Source organism: Ranitomeya variabilis, chromosome 2 (assembly GCF_051348905.1).
Source record: "Ranitomeya variabilis isolate aRanVar5 chromosome 2, aRanVar5.hap1, whole genome shotgun sequence".
NCBI classification, from domain to species: Eukaryota; Metazoa; Chordata; class Amphibia; order Anura; family Dendrobatidae; genus Ranitomeya; species Ranitomeya variabilis.
Window position 1 is genome coordinate 238,635,761 of NC_135233.1, and position 17,581 is coordinate 238,653,341.

General features: G+C 51.5%; 2 protein-coding genes across 2 annotated transcripts in view; one reads left to right on the forward strand and one right to left on the reverse strand.

Moving 5' to 3' along the window:
• Window positions 1-15,396, reverse strand: part of TFE3 (transcription factor binding to IGHM enhancer 3) — a 31,978-nt gene extending 16,582 nt beyond the window's left edge. Inside the window, exon 1 of the mRNA XM_077284216.1 lies at window positions 14,878-15,396. Within this exon, the coding sequence (XP_077140331.1) occupies window positions 14,878-14,981 (104 nt within the window). The 5' untranslated portion in view covers window positions 14,982-15,396. The remainder of the gene's footprint in view (window positions 1-14,877) is intronic.
• Window positions 14,103-17,581, forward strand: part of CCDC120 (coiled-coil domain containing 120) — a 59,326-nt gene continuing 55,847 nt past the window's right edge. Inside the window, exon 1 of the mRNA XM_077284213.1 lies at window positions 14,103-14,181. The gene's annotated coding sequence lies outside the window, so the exon portion shown is untranslated. The remainder of the gene's footprint in view (window positions 14,182-17,581) is intronic.

A 17,581-nucleotide genomic window follows, 5' to 3' on the forward strand; every position in this document is an offset into this window, starting at 1 on the left:
GGGGTCGGCTTATACTCGAGTATATACGGTAATTAAAAAAAATTTAAAAAAATGGTTATACTCACCTGCAAACAGCCGATCTCCTCAGCGGCGTCCGTTCCTATAGATGGTGTGTGCAGGACCTTCGGTGACGTCGCTGTCTTGTGATTGGTCGCGTGACCGCTCACGCGACCAATCACAAGACAGCGACGTCATCGCAGGTCCTTCACCACACCATCTATAGGAACGGAAGCGGCAGCATGCAGCGCTGAGGCGGGAACACTCCGGGGGCCATCGAAGGTGAGTATATGACTATTTTTTATTTTAATTCTTTTTTTTTTACCAATTATATGGTGCCCAGTCCGTGGAGGAGAGTCTCCTCTCCTCCACCCTGGGTACCAACCGCACATGATCTGCTTACTTCCCGCATGGTGTGCACAGCCCCGTGCGGGAAGTAAGCAGATCAATGCACTCCTAGGTGTGCGGAATCCCCGCAATTCCGCATATTTAATGAACATGTTGCTTTTTTTCCGCAAAGCGATTTTTTCGCAGAAAAAAAATGCAACATTTGCACAAGAAATGCGGAATACACTTAAAATAATGGGAGGCATATGTAAGCGCTTTTTTTGCGTTTTTATCACGTTTTTATAGCGAAAAAATGCGAAAAAACTGAACGTGTGCACATGGCCTGACAGGGAAGAGTATCGCAGCTACAAAGATTGCACCTCAGTCAACAATCTATCGCATCATCAAGAACCTCAAGGAGAGAGCTTCCATTGTTGTCAAAAAGGCTCCAGGGCGCCCAAGAAAGACCAGCAAGCGCCAGGACCGTATCTTAGAACTGTTTCAGCTGCGGGATCGGACTACCAGCAGTGCCGAGCTTGCTCAGGAATGGCAGCAGGCTGGTGTGAGTGCTTCTGCACACACTGTGAGGTGGAGACACTTTGAGCAAGGCCTGGTTTCAAGGAGGGCAGCAAAGAAGCCACTTCTCTCCAGAAAAAAACATCAGGGACCGACTGATATTCTGCAAAAGGTACAGGGAGTGGACTGCTGAGGACTGGGGCAAAGTCATTTTCTCTGATGAATCCCCTTTTCGATTGTTTGGGACATCTGGAAAACAGCTTATTCGGAGAAGAAGAGGTGAGCGCTACCACCAGTCTTGTCTCATGCCAACTGTAAAGCATCCTGAAACCATTCATGTGTGGGGTTGCTTCTCAGCCAAGGGAATCGGCTCACTCACAGTCTTGCCTAAAAACACAGCCATGAATAAAGAATGGTACCAGAATGTCCTCCAAGAGCAACTTCTCCCAACCGTCCAAGAGCAGTTTGGCGCCCAACAATGCCTTTTCCAGCATGATGGAGCACCTTGCCATAAAGCAAAGGTGATAACTAAATGGCTCATGGAACAAAACATAGAGATTTTGGGTCCATGGCCTGGAAACTCCCCAGATCTTAATCCCATTGAGAACTTGTGGTCAATCATCAAGAGACGGGTGGACAAACAAAAACCAACAAATTCTGGCAAAATGCAAGCATTGATTATGCAAGAATGGACTGCTATCAGTCAGGATTTGGTCCAGAAGTTGATTGACAGCATGCCAGGGAGAATTGCAGAGGTCTTGAAGAAGAAGGGTCAACACTGCAAATATTGACTTGCTGCATTAACTCATTCTGTTAATATAACCTATTGGTACTCATAATATGATTGCAATTATATTTCTGTATGTGATATAAACATCAGACAAACACTAATAAAAACCAGAGGGCAGCAGATCATGTGAAAATATAATTTTGGTGTCATTCTCAAAACTTTTGGCCATGACTGTACAGTGTGGGACTAACTGTACGCTGGACAGGTATGGGTATATTGTTGGTTTATTATTTTTACAGGAGATCGAGGGCGTCGCTTGGATTACCAGTACAATAAAGACGGCAAAAATGTGTGGTGTATGATTTCATTAAAATACTTTATTCTGCGTGTGTGTGTGTGTGTGTTTAATTTACCTTTTACCAACTATAGGATTAGTAATGGAGAGGTGTCTTATTGACACCTCTCCATTACTAAGCCGGCTTAATGTCACCTTGCAATAGGAAGGCGAAATTAACCCCTCATTACCCCACTTGCCACTGCTACAGGGCAAGTGGGAAGAACTGGGCAAAGCTCCAGAATTGGCACATCTAATAGATGCGCCTTTTCCGGGCAGCTGCAGGCTGCTGTTTTAAGACTGGGGGTGCCCATATCCATGGCCCCTTAGGCCTCTTTCACACTTCCGTCTTTTCAGATCCATTGCAATGCGTCGTTTTGGGAAAAAAACGGATCCTGCAAATGTGCCCGCAGGATCCTTTTTTTTCCCATAGACTTGTATTAGTGATGGATCGCGACGGATGGCCACACGTTGCATCCGTCGTGTTTTGGCGGACCGTCGTCTGGAAAAAACGTTCAATGTAACGTTTTTTGTCTGCATCAAAAAACCGTACAGCGATGGATCCTGCGGCATCCATCGTTGGCTAGAATGGAAGCCTATGGGCGCAGGATCCGTTGCTGTCCGTCAAATGACGGAATCCAGCAACAGATTCCGTTTTTTTATACTGAGCATGCCTGGAAAGATTTCTATTCCTTTAATTTAACCCATTTTTCCTGCAGCTGCTGCATCGACAGATCCGTCAAAAAACAGGATCCAGAGCATCCGTTTTTTACAATCTGCACAGGATCCGTCTTTTCAACACTTTGACGGATTGTGACTGATTCTAAAAGACGGAAGTGTGAAAGAGGCCTTACCAACCTGAGAATAGCAGCCCGCACCTGTGAGTTTTGCAGGGTTTGTTTAAAAACATAGGGGGATTCCACGCGGGTTTTTCATTCATTCATCCTCCTCTGTTCATGCTGCTCGCCGGCAGAGAAGGGATGACAGCCGGCTTCAGCACCACACACAGGGGAACAGCGGCTTACAGTAGCGCTACTTCCCAGATGGCTGTCAGTGCACACGGAGGACAGTGTGCCCGGTTCTCCATGTGCACGTGTGTGGCATGTTTTGCGGCCCCTGTGTCCGGGTAAAAACAGACATGTCTGCATGATTTGCACACAGGACACAAGGTCCGTGAAAACACGCTGACATGTGCATAGACCCATTCATTTGAATGGGTCTATGTGTGTCAGTGTCTCTGGTACATGAGAAAACTGTCAATACACGTACCGGATGCACTGACCTGTAAAAGAGGCCTGAGATATAGGCTGTGTGTGGTGGGCCAGGGACCCCCAGCACTCATATGAGGCTATATAATGGGTGTGTAATCACTCTGTAGAAGGGAAGACCAGGCTTCTGCGGCTGCTGAAGTGCTGGGTCCAGAACTGCTGGAGCCAAACCTCCTTTTCCTGGGGGGAAACAAGATTGCAGCCAGAGCGAGCCAGTAACCAGAGAGAAAGGGGCATGGCCAGTCAGTGTGAGGTAAAATGGGTTACGTGGCAACGGAAGCGGTCTTCCCGCCAAAACGCTGATGAGGTACAGACTACAAATGCCGAGAGGGGAGCGACAGGCCGGCATAGTGAGGGACTCACCGAAACAGGCGGGTGCACAGGGGAGCATTGCAGTACAAATGTCCGGGTGTCGGCCGATATTCAGAGAGGCACATGCCGGGTAAAACATTGCAACGCAGCCCTTCAGGTCACAGCGGCTGCTTAAGGAGACCCGCGCGAGAGGAATCTTGTGGGGAGCTCTACTCTCCTACTCCACAGATATACACCATGTTCCAAATTATTATGCAAATTACATTTTTCTTTAATTTTCCTAAATCGTCGGTGCAAATGACAGTCAGTTTAATAAAAGTCATGACCCGTTAGAGTATACATCGAATTTTATTGAAGAAACCTCCCAATGATAACAGTATAATCTCCAAAACAAATAAAAACTCAAAATGCACTGTTCCAAATTATTAGGCACAGTAGAATTTCTAAACATTTGATATGTTTTAAAGAACTGAAAATGCTCATTTGTTGAATTTGCAGCATTAGGTCACATTCACTGAACAAAAAAAGCTATGTAACTCCAAAACATCCTAACAGGCCAAGTTACATGTTAACATAGGACCCCTAATTTGATATCACCTTCACAATTCCTGCATCCATTGAACTTGTGAGTTTTTGGAGAGTTTCTGCTTGTATTTCTTTGCATGAAGTCAGAATAGCCTCCCAGAGCTGCTGTTTTGATGTGAACTGCCTCCCACCCTCATAGATCTTTTGCTTGATGATACTCCAAAGGTTCTCTATAGGGTTGAGGTCAGGGGAAGATGGTGGCCACACCATGAGTTTATCTCCTTTTATGCCCATAGCAGCCAATGACTCAGAGGTATTCTTTTCAGCATGAGATGGTGCATTGTCATGCATGAAGATGGATTTTGCTCCTGAAGGCACGTTTCTGCTTTTTATACCATGGAAGAAAGTTGTCAGTCAGCAACTCCATATATTTTGCAGAGGTCATTTTCACACCTTCAGGAACATTAAAGGGCCCTACCAGCTGTTTCCCCATGATTCCGGCCCAAAACATGACTCCTCCACCTCCTTGCTGACGTCGCAGCCTTGTTGGGACATGGTGGCCATCCACTACTCCATCCATCTGGACCATCCAGGGTTGCTCGACACTTATCAGTAAACAAGACTGTTTGAAAATTAGTCTTCATGTATGTCTGGGTCCACTGCAACCGTTTCTGAACACTGTTTAGAGGTGGCCGAATAGTAGGTTTATCCACCACAGCAAGCCTTTGAAGGATCCTACACCTTGAGGTTCGAGGGACTCCAGAGGCACCAGCAGCTTCAAATAACTGTTTGCTGCTTTGTAATGGTTAGTTTGGTAGCTGCTCTCTTAATCCAATGAATTTGTCTGGCAGAAACCTTCCTCATTATGCCTTTATCTGCATGAACTCTGTCTGTGCTCTCCAAGCAGGAAAAGAAACGGCAGCACTCACCAGTCTTGACGGCAGGTAATACTTTATTGATACATATTCTTCACGGCTCGGGGGTGCATATTTACAGATGAGTGTGCAGGTAAAACAATGGCCGTTTCGCGCTACTCGAGCGCTTCAACAGGTCTGTTGACGCGCTCGAGTAGCGCGAAACGGCCGTCGTTTTAAATATGCACCCCCGACCGGGAAGAATATGTATCAATAAAGTATTACCTGCCGTCAAGACTGGTGAGTGCTGCCGTTTCTTTTCCTGCTTGGATCTTTGCATTGTTGAATCTTCTTGGTAAGAGCACCCGAAGTCCTGTTGTCCGGCTGAAATCCATGCTTGTCGAGTCCGGTGTGTCGGCTCTGGCGTCCTGGTGGTGCGGTCAGCTGTATTCTGTCTGTGCTCTGTTTCAGTCACCAATCTCTTCACAGTATGATGATCACTCTTAATTTTTCGTGAAATATCTAATGTTTTCATACCTGTCAAAGGCATTGCACTATTTAACGCTTTTCAGCAGCAGAGAGATCCTTTTTAGTTCCCATACTGCTTGAAACCTGTGGCCTGCTTAATAATGTGGAACATCATTTTTAAGTAGTTTTCCTTTAATTAGAATCACCCGGAAAACTAATTATCACATGTTTAAGATTGATTTCAGTGATCCATGGAGCCCTGAGACACAATACTATCCACGAGTTTATTTGAAAAACAAAACAATTAAATCTTTATTATACTTAAATCCAATTTTCAAAATAATTTGGAACACAGTGTATGGACTAGGGCAGGGGTCGGGAACCTATGGCTCGCGAGCCAGATATGGCTCTTTTGATGGCCGTATCTGGCTCGCAGACAGGGCTCCTACCTGTCTATGGGAAGGATGCATGCACCGCGCTCCATCAGGCCGCGGTGCACGCTGATATTGGTAGTTCTTTGATGGCCTGATAAGCATTGGCGGCAGTGGTGAGCGGCAGGGAGCATGGACTACATTTCCCATAACTCCCTGCATAGCCGCGCCGTCTGCAAGCACGCATCTGCCTCCTCCCTTGTGTCTCCCTTGGACGTTCCAGAAACCCCTGGCTGTGCTGCTGCTTTGAAGGTGAACATTATAACATGGAAATTGTTACAAAGCCTCATGGTCAGCAGCAGTGAGCTGCATCAATAAAGGGGCTGTGTAATACAGTGTGTCCCACCAACCCCCCCTTCCCACTTCACCCCTGAAAATAATCCCACATAATCCATTATATAGCCCCCCCCCCCCCCCCAAAAAAAAAAAAAATATGGCCTTAAAAAACATCTGCCACCCATATTACACTCTTGGGGGCTTTAAATTAATCTCTTGTGGGCATAAGAAACTGATTTAAAGGACCACTATCAGGGCAAAAATCTGTTCTGAGCGCTTCTTTACAGTTCTGGAGGTCTCCTAGAGCTGTAATAAAGCGCTCAGGAACGGCGCCCGTGCTATATGTTATTGGGGCGCTAGCCCCTGTTTTTACCTTCTCCCATAATGCAGCGATTCCACCCGATGACGTATCTGTGTGGGATCGCTGCATATACTTTCACTCTAGCACGCATGCGCCGCCGGCTCTGCCTCCTCGGCGCTTGCTGAACCGAGGAGACATGAGCTTCATAACCCCCTCCATTTATATTCGTTGTGCTCCGCAGCTCTTACTTCCGCGTTGAACCGTGCATCTTACGTCGTGCTGCCACTGGTGCGCATACGCTGCCAGCAGATTCCATTTACCTCTGAGAGAGGGAGCAGCGTGACGTAAGATGCAGGGATCAACCCGGTAGTCGGAGCTGCAGAGCACAACGAATATAACTACATATTCGGCAGGTACCGATCGCTGCTAGTTCACTCTTGGGGGGCTTTAAATCAGTTTCTTATACCCCCAAGAGATGATTTAAAAGCCCCCAAGCATGAAATATAGGTGGCAGAAGTCCTTTAATTCCAGGGGAGTCCTGAGGGAGAGGTTTTATTTGGGGAAATGGCTATGTTCACACTGTAGAACAGATTTTATCTGTCGCTGAATCAGCGGCAGATAACATCTGCCGTAATCAAAATTTTCTCTATGCAGATTTCACTGCATTATGCTGATGCTTATTTATATTTACGGGAATGCAATCTGCAGCCCCGTAGAAGTCTATGGGACTTCCGCCAAATATAGGACACTGCAATAGGTTGAATCGCAGCAGATTCTGCAACTGTGGCATGGATGCAGAATCCGCAAGTCTCCATAGACTTCTATGGATAGCAGATAAAATCAGCGCATATGTACCACTTTAAGTAGTAAATGCTTTAGTTCCCTATGGGTCTGAGCCTCTCTTTTTTGTTCATTTTCTGTAAGACCAACACTTTTAAAAGGGCCACTGACAGATACAATTGCTCCAGCGGTCACTTAGTACACAAAGGAGTGTTCCTCTCTGCTGCACTAAGCCACCGCTGGACCTAAACAATAATTCGCTGTAAAATAATAAAATAGATAATTGACATAACTGACAATGCGTTGTGTGACATGTCCAACATTCCAGCTTCTTTCTTCTGCGAATGCCTCAAAGCTGGCATTCTCTCAACATCAGGTGGGAAGAATGCCAGCTTCCAGTCATGCGCAGGAAAAAGAAGAAGCCAGACTGCTGGACTGATGTCATGCATCGCAAGCTCACAATGTAAGTTATTTATTTAATTTTTTTTACTGCTAATTACCATTGTTTCAGTCCAGTTGTGGCTTTATACAGTAGGGAGGAGCATTCCTTGCTGTACTAAGTGAACATTGGAGCGATTGATCTGTCAATGGCCCTTTAAACATATTGTACGGCTCTCGCGGAATTATATTTCAAAATATGTGGCGTTTACGGCTCTCTTAGCCAAAAAGGTTCCTGACCCCTGGACTAGGGGCTCAGCGGGTAGGACCAGAAACAGCCCACTGCCGCCAGAAGGACCGTGTGCAATCCACAGGGTCTTCAGAGAGTGACAGGCCACAGAGTCACGATAAGTGGAACCATTAACAAGAGACTGTTTAGCTAACCAACATTTATTCAGTTTACCTTTGTACCCTGTTTACCCTACTATCTCCCTGTGAGGAGTTTTCCCACTGTTATCTACTATATAATTGTCTAAGGGTCACTTCCGTCTTTCTGTCTGTCCTTCTGTCTGTCATGGATATTCATTGGTCGCGGCCTCTGTCTGTCATGGAATCCAAGTCGCTGATTGGTCGTGGCAAAACGCCCACGACCATTGCCACGACCAATCAGCGACGTGCACAGTCCGGAAGAAAATGGCCGCTCCTTACTCCCCGCACTCAGTGCCCCCTCCAGTCAGCGCTCACACAGGGTTAATGGCAGCGTTAACCGACCGCGGTGTAATGCACTCAGTTAACGCTGCTATTAACCCTGTGTGACCGTTTTACTATTGATGCGGCCTATGCAGCATCAATAGTAAAAATATCTAATGTTAAAAACAATAAAAAAAATTTAAAATCGTTATATACTGACCCTCCGTCGGCCCCTCGGATCCACAACAGGCCTTTCCCGCTCGCGACGCTCCGGTAAGCGGTCCATGCTGCGATCTCGCGAGATGATGACGTAACGGTCTCGCGACGGAGGGTGAGTATATAACGATTTTTTATTTTAATTTTTTTTTTTTTTTTTTAACAGGGATATGATGCCCACATTGCTATATACTACGTGGGCTGTGCTATATACTACGTGGGCTGGGCAATATACTACGTGGGCTGGGCTATATACTACGTGGGCTGGGCTATATACTACGTGGGCTGGGCTATATACTACGTGGGCTGGGCTATATACTACTTGGGCTGGGAAATATACTACTTGGCCTGGGAAATATACTACTTGGCCTGGGAAATATACTACTTGGCCTGGGAAATATACTACTTGGCCTGGGAAATATACTACGTGGCCTGGGAAATATACTACGTGGCCTGGGAAATATACTACGTGGCCTGGGAAATATACTACGTGGGCTGGGAAATATACTACGTGGACATGCATATTCTAGAATACCCGATGCGTTAGAATCGGGCCACCATCTAGTATAACTATATAGTTTCCCTGCTCTGCAGCATCTGTGTCACTGCATCCCAGTGCCTGCTTATTACAACTCTGCAAGATATAGGCTATGTCCTTGATATATGAGGTGGGCCCAGGGACCCCCAGCCCTCATCTGAAGCTATATAATAGGCATGTAGTGACTCTGTAAGATATAAGCTATGTCCTTGTTATATGTGGTGGGCCCAGGGACCCCCAGAGCTCACACTGATGGCGAGTCGCATATACATCAGCGACCGCAGTTTGCAGCGTGCATAATTTGCATTTCCAGCAATACCAGTTGAAATGTATACTTTTCATTCGCCACACTCATAAATCGCTTTCAAATGTTCGTTGTCCCAAAAAGCATCATGATTTCATACCAAAATGTAATCTGGAGCGTACTTGTTGGGAGTTTTATAGGTAAAGGATCGTGTATGCAGCACTTTTCTGCAAAACTGGTTAAGAACAGCAGAATTTTGATTACAGCTCTGGATGTAAATGGAGTGGAGTTTGTGTACAAACTGTTATGGGGTTTAATAGCCTTTTACGAGTCCAGATCTAAGTATAGTCCATGCTGTATGATCACCATGATCAGATCATCCTTTATGGGGCGGATCTTCAATTACCGTTTCCTGGCGCTGTTTCTTAAGAAATGATGTAACCTGTTTATCAGAATGTACAACCTGCTCCTCAGCACAGCACCGGATCCATCTTATCAGCTGTTCTACGAATGGACTGTCCATGCAGTAACGTGATTCAGTAATGTCGGCTCTCCTGATCTCTCCTGCACATGTCCTGACCGGTACAATATGGCTGCCCACCGTTCTGGCCATAAATGCTCAACGACATTTTGTTTACACGTCTGCAACATCAGGATAACTTCCCCCCAAATTAAGATATGGGTCCTGCAAAGCAAGAGCATCCTCAAGAATTCAGTGTCAGGTTGTAGATAGACCCATGTCAACCCAGATGTTAGTTATTTGTACACCTAGTGAAATGGTGTATAATGGGCTGGCCATCTTTTGATATTGGGTACCATTAAACATCTTGCGCCATATTGGCTTCTGCAGGCTCTTTAGTTTCCCTGCACTTTAATGTAGTCAGAAATCAGCTGAGAGGAGAGAACAGATAAAAAACAAACAGATACCAGTATCACCGATGGATTTTCATTTAACTCGTTCTGCAGCCAGACAAACAGTGCAGTACAGAGGATATATAAAAGGAAAACAATGCAAACTTTTTCATAACACCAAAATACAAAAATTATTTTTAGCCCCCATTATATGCGTTTACGAAAAACAAGTAGTTTTACCCCAGAATACTGGGGCAACGACGGACAGCGCAGGACCCGTCGCTGAGTGATTTTCCGGTGTACAAAAAAAGTTCCTCTGAACGTTTTCGCTGCCCGACGGACCGCTATTTTCCGACGGATCCAATGCACGACGGATGAAACGGAAGACCATCACAATCCGTCGCTAATACAAGTCTATGAGAAAAAATAGGATCCTGCCGAAAAATTTGCAGGATCCAGTTTCTTCAAAAATCAACGGATTTTGACAGGAGGAAAAAGACGGAAGTGTGAAAGAGGCCTTAGGGACGCCTGTGAGCCCCTCTCAGACATGCCCTTACAGCATACTAGGGGGCGCCTGTGAGCCCCTCTCAGACATGCCCTCACAGCAGACTAGGGGGCGCCTGTGAGCCCCTCTCAGACATGCCCTCACAGCAGACTAGGGGGCGCCTGTGAGCCCCTCTCAGACATGCCCTCACAGCAGACCAGGGGGCGCCTGTGAGCCCCTCTCAGACATGCCCTTACAGCAGACTAGGGGGCGTCTGTGAGCCCCTCTCAGACATGCCCTTACAGCAGACTAGGGGGCGCCTGTGAGCCCCTCTCAGACATGCCCTCACAGCAGACTAGGGGGCGCCTGTGAGCCCCTCTCAGACATGCCCTTACAGCAGACTAGGGGGCGCCTGTGAGCCCCTCTCAGACATGCCCTCACAGCAGACCAGGGGGCGCCTGTGAGCCCCTCTCAGACATGCCCTTACAGCAGACTAGGGGGCGTCTGTGAGCCCCTCTCAGACATGCCCTTACAGCAGACTAGGGGGCGCCTGTGAGCCCCTCTCAGACATGCCCTCACAGCAGACTAGGGGGCGCCTGTGAGCCCCTCTCAGACATGCCCTTACAGCAGACTAGGGGGCGCCTGTGAGCCCCTCTCAGACATGCCCTTACAGCAGACTAGGGGCCGCCTGTGAGCCCCTCTCAGACATGCCGCTACAGCAGACTAGGGGGCGCCTGTGAGCCCCTCTCAGACATGCCCTTACAGCAGACTAGGGGGCGCCTGTGAGCACCTCTCAGACATGCCCTTACAGCAGACTAGGGGGCGCCTGTGAGCCCCTCTCAGACATGCCCTTACAGCAGACTAGGGGGCGCCTGTGAGCCCCTCTCAGACATGCCCTTGCAGCAGACTAGGGGGCGCCTGTGAGCCCCTCTCAGACATGCCCTTACAGCAGACTAGGGGGCGCCTGTGAGCCCCTCTCAGAAAAGCCGATACAGCAGACTAGGGGGCGCCTGTGAGCCCCTCTCAGACATGCCCTTACAGCAGACTAGGGGGCGCCTGTGAGCCCCTCTCAGACATGCCCTTACAGCATACTAGGGGGCGCCTGTGAGCCCCTCTCAGACATGCCCTCACAGCAGACTAGGGGGCGCCTGTGAGCCCCTCTCAGACATGCCCTCACAGCAGACTAGGGGGCGCCTGTGAGCCCCTCTCAGACATGCCCTCACAGCAGACCAGGGGGCGCCTGTGAGCCCCTCTCAGACATGCCCTTACAGCAGACTAGGGGGCGCCTGTGAGCCCCTCTCAGACATGCCCTTACAGCAGACTAGGGGGCGCCTGTGAGCCCCTCTCAGACATGCCCTCACAGCAGACTAGGGGGCGCCTGTGAGCCCCTCTCAGACATGCCCTTACAGCAGACTAGGGGGCGCCTGTGAGCCCCTCTCAGACATGCCCTTACAGCAGACTAGGGGCCGCCTGTGAGCCCCTCTCAGACATGCCGCTACAGCAGACTAGGGGGCGCCTGTGAGCCCCTCTCAGACATGCCCTTACAGCAGACTAGGGGGCGCCTGTGAGCACCTCTCAGACATGCCCTTACAGCAGACTAGGGGGCGCCTGTGAGCCCCTCTCAGACATGCCCTTGCAGCAGACTAGGGGGCGCCTGTGAGCCCCTCTCAGACATGCCCTTACAGCAGACTAGGGGGCGCCTGTGAGCCCCTCTCAGAAAAGCCGATACAGCAGACTAGGGGGCGCCTGCGAGCCCCTCTCAGACATGCCCTTACAGCAGACTAGGGGGCGCCTGTGAGCCCCTCTCAGACATGCCCTTACAGCAGACTAGGGGGCGCCTGTGAGCCCCTCTCAGACATGCCCTTACAGCAGACTAGGGGGCGCCTGTGAGCCCCTCTCAGACATGCCCTTACAGCAGACTAGGGGGCGCCTGTGAGCCCCTCTCAGACATGCCCTTACAGCAGACTAGGGGGCGCCTGTGAGCCCCTCTCAGACATGCCCTTACAGCAGACTAGGGGGCGCCTGTGAGCCCCTCTCAGAAAAGCCGATACAGCAGACTAGGGGGCGCCTGCGAGCCCCTCTCAGACATGCCCTTACAGCAGACTAGGGGGCGCCTGTGAGCCCCTCTCAGACATGCCCTTACAGCAGACTAGGGGGCGCCTGTGAGCCCCTCTCAGAAAAGCCGATACAGCAGACTAGGGGGCGCCTGCGAGCCCCTCTCAGACATGCCCTTACAGCAGACTAGGGGGCGCCTGTGAGCCCCTCTCAGACATGCCGCTACAGCAGACTAGGGGGCGCCTGTGAGCCCCTCTCAGACATGCCGCTACAGCAGACTAGGGGGCGCCTGTGAGCCCCTCTCAGACATGCCGATACAGCAGACTAGGGGGCGCCTGTGAGCCCCTCTCAGACATGCCCTCACAGCAGACTAGGGGGCGCCTGTGAGCCCCTCTCAGACATGCCCTTACAGCAGACTAGGGGGCGCCTGTGAGCCCCTCTCAGACATGCCCTTACAGCAGACTAGGGGGCGCCTGTGAGCCCCTCTCAGACATGCCCTTACAGCAGACTAGGGGGCGCCTGTGAGCCCCTCTCAGAAAAGCCGATACAGCAGACTAGGGGGCGCCTGCGAGCCCCTCTCAGACATGCCCTTACAGCAGACTAGGGGGCGCCTGTGAGCCCCTCTCAGACATGCCCTTACAGCAGACTAGGGGGCGCCTGTGAGCCCCTCTCAGAAAAGCCGATACAGCAGACTAGGGGGCGCCTGCGAGCCCCTCTCAGACATGCCCTTACAGCAGACTAGGGGGCGCCTGTGAGCCCCTCTCAGACATGCCCTTACAGCAGACTAGGGGGCGCCTGTGAGCCCCTCTCAGACATGCCGCTACAGCAGACTAGGGGGCGCCTGTGAGCCCCTCTCAGACAAGCCGATACAGCAGACTAGGGGGCGCCTGTGAGCCCCTCTCAGACATGCCCTTACAGCAGACTAGGGGGCGCCTGTGAGCCCCTCTCAGACATGCCGCTACAGCAGACTAGGGGGCGCCTGTGAGCCCCTCTCAGACATGCCGCTACAGCAGACTAGGGGGCGCCTGTGAGCCCCTCTCAGACATGCCCTTACAGCAGACTAGGGGGCGCCTGTGAGCCCCTCTCAGACATGCCCTTACAGCAGACTAGGGGGCGCCTGTGAGCCCCTCTCAGACATGCCGATACAGCAGACTAGGGGGCGCCTGTGAGCCCCTCTCAGACATGCCGCTACAGCAGACTAGGGGGCGCCTGTGAGCCCCTCTCAGACATGCCCTTACAGCAGACTAGGGGGCGCCTGTGAGCCCCTCTCAGACATGCCGATACAGCAGACTAGGGGGCGCCTGTGAGCCCCTCTCAGACATGCCCTTACAGCAGACTAGGGGGCGCCTGCGAGCCCCTCTCAGACATGCCCTTACAGCAGACTAGGGGGCGCCTGCGAGCCCCTCTCAGACATGCCCTTACAGCAGACTAGGGGGCGCCTGTGAGCCCCTCTCAGACATGCCCTTACAGCAGACTAGGGGGCGCCTGTGAGCCCCTCTCAGACATGCCCTTACAGCAGACTTTGCTGGAGTTGCACAACTTTCCTGCCGCGGAAGAGGAGGAGGAGGGCGCAGTGCTTGTGTCAGCCATTCTCACTACTCGGAGGTAGAAGAATTAACCCAGTGTTAATATTAGGAGGCTCAGATTACCGATTGCTTAACCCTTGGATTGCTAGCACCAGACTGTAATCAGACCCCCAACCCCCCATATAGCGCCGGGTACCAGGCCGGCCTTGTTATTATTATGCCCATGTGTTTCCTCCAGCCGGCGCCGCCTGTGCCTGAATGACTAAGCAAAAGCCGAACAGTCCTCCCTCCGGCCGCCGCCGATCTCCTCCCTCCTCCGGCCGCCGATCTCCTCCCTCCTCCGGCCGCCGATCTCCTCCCTCCTCCGGCCGCCGCCACTTTCCTCCCTCCTCCGGCCGCCGCCGCCGATCTCCTCCCTCCTCCGGCTGCCGCCGCCGAACAGTCCTCTCTCCGGCCGCCGCCGATCTCCTCCCTCCTCCGGCTGCCGCCGCCGATCTCCTCTCTCCGGCCGCCGCCGTTCTCCTCCCTCCTCCGGCCGCCGCTCTCTTCGCTCCTGCCCAAGACGCCTCCAAAATACTATGCCCCATTTCTACCCTCTTCCAAATCTACGCCATGCCAAGGAGAAGCCCCCTGATTTCCCCGAGAGGAGCGAGCAGGACCCTAAGCCTGTGCCCCAACAATCCGGCTTGTATGTGCGCCCCCCATCAGAGCCCACGTTGGCCTCAGTCGGCCGCCCCCCGCCATCCGCCGCCCCAGGCGCGGTACTTTCCGTTACCTGAGCAGCTGAATGCTGTCCGCACCGGATCCCACCAGGACATAGACTGTATGCTGTGCGCCGTCCTGCACTTTGGGGGTCCCACAGCCTATATCATGAGACATCGCTGGGGAGTTCCACAGTAGGGGTCACTCTTGGATGTGGCGGGTGTCCCCCAAGTGTCGGATCTCGCTGGAGATTATGGGGGCGCTGCAGCTGTTCCCTCCGTCCCTCGGCGTCGGTTTCCCAATCTCGCACTATGCGCTCAGTTCACACTGTACTTCCCATAACTGGAACAGAGCAAAACAAGCCCCAGCCTCCTCCTCCTGTCCCCCAGCCTCCTCCTCCTGTCCCCCTGCTCCTGTCCTCCCTTCCCTGCCGCCCCCGCCCTCACTTTCCTCTTTCCCCTCCTCACTCTTCCTCTCAGGGCTGAGCATGGCCGCCCGCACCCCTTCTATCCTGAATCCGGCGGATCGTTGCAGAGCAGCGCTCCCGTGGCTGGCGGCGGACACCAGCGCACGATGGGTTAACGGGTGACTCATAGACTAGGGGAATTCCGCAGCCAGCATGGGCTGACAGCGGGACAATGGGGCAGCCAATCAGTGGCTGTCAGCAGGGGTGACGTCATGCGTTAGCCCAGCGCTGCTGCTCGCAGCCACCACGCCATGTAAACACTGGCTGAGGCTCCTGTGTGTGCCATCCGCCGCGGTTACTAGCTCTATAGACGGGGGCCATTCTGGGCTTTCCTAACCTCTGGGGTAAAGGACCACCCGGTTGCCCTAGTCCTGTGTCCAGCCTAATACCTCCAGCCCACAGAGCAGCAGAGGTCTGTTCCATCAGAGTTGGAATGGTGAAGGAGCACTATGGGGGCGTCATGCTGTATGAGGGGCACTACGGGGGCATCATACTGTATAAGTGGTGCTGTGGGAGCATCATACCGTATGAGGGGCACTGTGGGAGCATCATACTGTATGAGGGGCACTGTGGGGGCATCATACTGTATGAGGGGCACTATGGGGGCGTCATACCATATGAGGGGCACTGTGGGAGCATCATACTGTATGAGGGACACTGGGGGCATCATACTGTATGAGGGGCACTATGGGGGCATCATACTGTATAAGTGGCGCTGTGGGAGCATCATACTGTATGAGGGGCACTTGGGGCTTCATACTGTATGAGTGACACTATGGGGGCATCATACCGTATGAGGGGCACTGTGGGAGCATCATACTGTATGAGGGGCACTATGGGGGCATCATACTGTATGAGTGACACTATGGGGGCATCATACCGTATGAGGGGCACTGTGGGAGCATCATTCTGTATGAGGGGCACTGTGGGCATCATACTGTATGAGGGGCACTATGGGGGCTTCATACTGTATGAGGGGCACTATGGGGGCTTCATACTGTATGAGGGGCACTATGGGGGCATCATACTGTATGAGGGGCACTATGGGGGCTTCATACTGTATGAGGGGCACTATGGGGGCATCATACTGTATGAGGGGCACTGTGGGAGCATCATACTGTATGAGGGGCACTGTGGGAGCATCATACTGTAGGATGGGCACTATGGGGCGTCATACTGCGTGATGGGCACTATGGGGGTGTCATACTGTATGAGGGGCACTATGGGAGCATCATACTGTATGAGGGGTACTGTGGGAGCATCATACCGTATGAGGGGCACTATGGGGGCATCATACTGTATGAGGGACACTGGGGGCATCATACTGTATGAGGGGCACTGTGGGAGCATCATACCGTATGAGGGGCACTATGGGGGCATCATACTGTATGAGGGACACTGGGGGCATCATACTGTATGAGGGGCACTGTGGGAGCATCATACTGTATGAGGGGCACTGTGGGAGCATCATACTGTATGAGGGGCACTATGGGGCGTCACTGCATGATGGGCACTATGTTGGTGTCATACTGTATGAGGGGCACTATGGGAGCATCATACTGTATGAGGGGTACTGTGGGAGCATCATACCGTATGAGGGGCACTATGGGGGCATCATACTGTATGAGGGACACTGGGGGCATCATACTGTATGAGGGGCACTGTGGGAGCATCATGCCGTATGAGGGGCACTGTGGGAGCATCATACTGTATGAGGGGCACTATGGGGTGTCACTGCATGATGGGCACTATGTTGATGTCATACTGTATGAGGGGCACTATGGGGCGTCATACTGTATGATGGGCACTATGGGGGTGTCATACTGTATGAGGGGCACTGTGGGAGCATCATAGTGTATGAGGGGCATGATAATATGAGAGGCACTATAGGTCATCAAGCTGTGGAGTTATCAGAATATGTGAGGGGGCACTATGAGGCAACATAATGTATGAGGGGCTCCTTAGGATCATAATGCATAGGGGGCAATATACAGTATGTGGGGCACAGTGGGGGCATCTCTAGGCCACTATAATGTGTGGAGGAATAATGTGGAACATCATGCTGTATAGGGGCCATAAAATAAGTATCGTTATAGTTGGGAGCACTTTGGGGCTCCACTTGGGGTACTATTTCTGTGTGGGGGCACAAAAAGGACTGAATGAGGTTAAAGTTGAGGCTTAGCAAACAAAAATGTTGCAGCTTGCCTCCAGCTGTCCTTTCTAAATTGGGAGGTTTGCTACGACTCCTAACATGTTCTGAGATGGGCAGACTGCCGGCCATGATGAGAGTTGGTCCTAATGATCAAATACA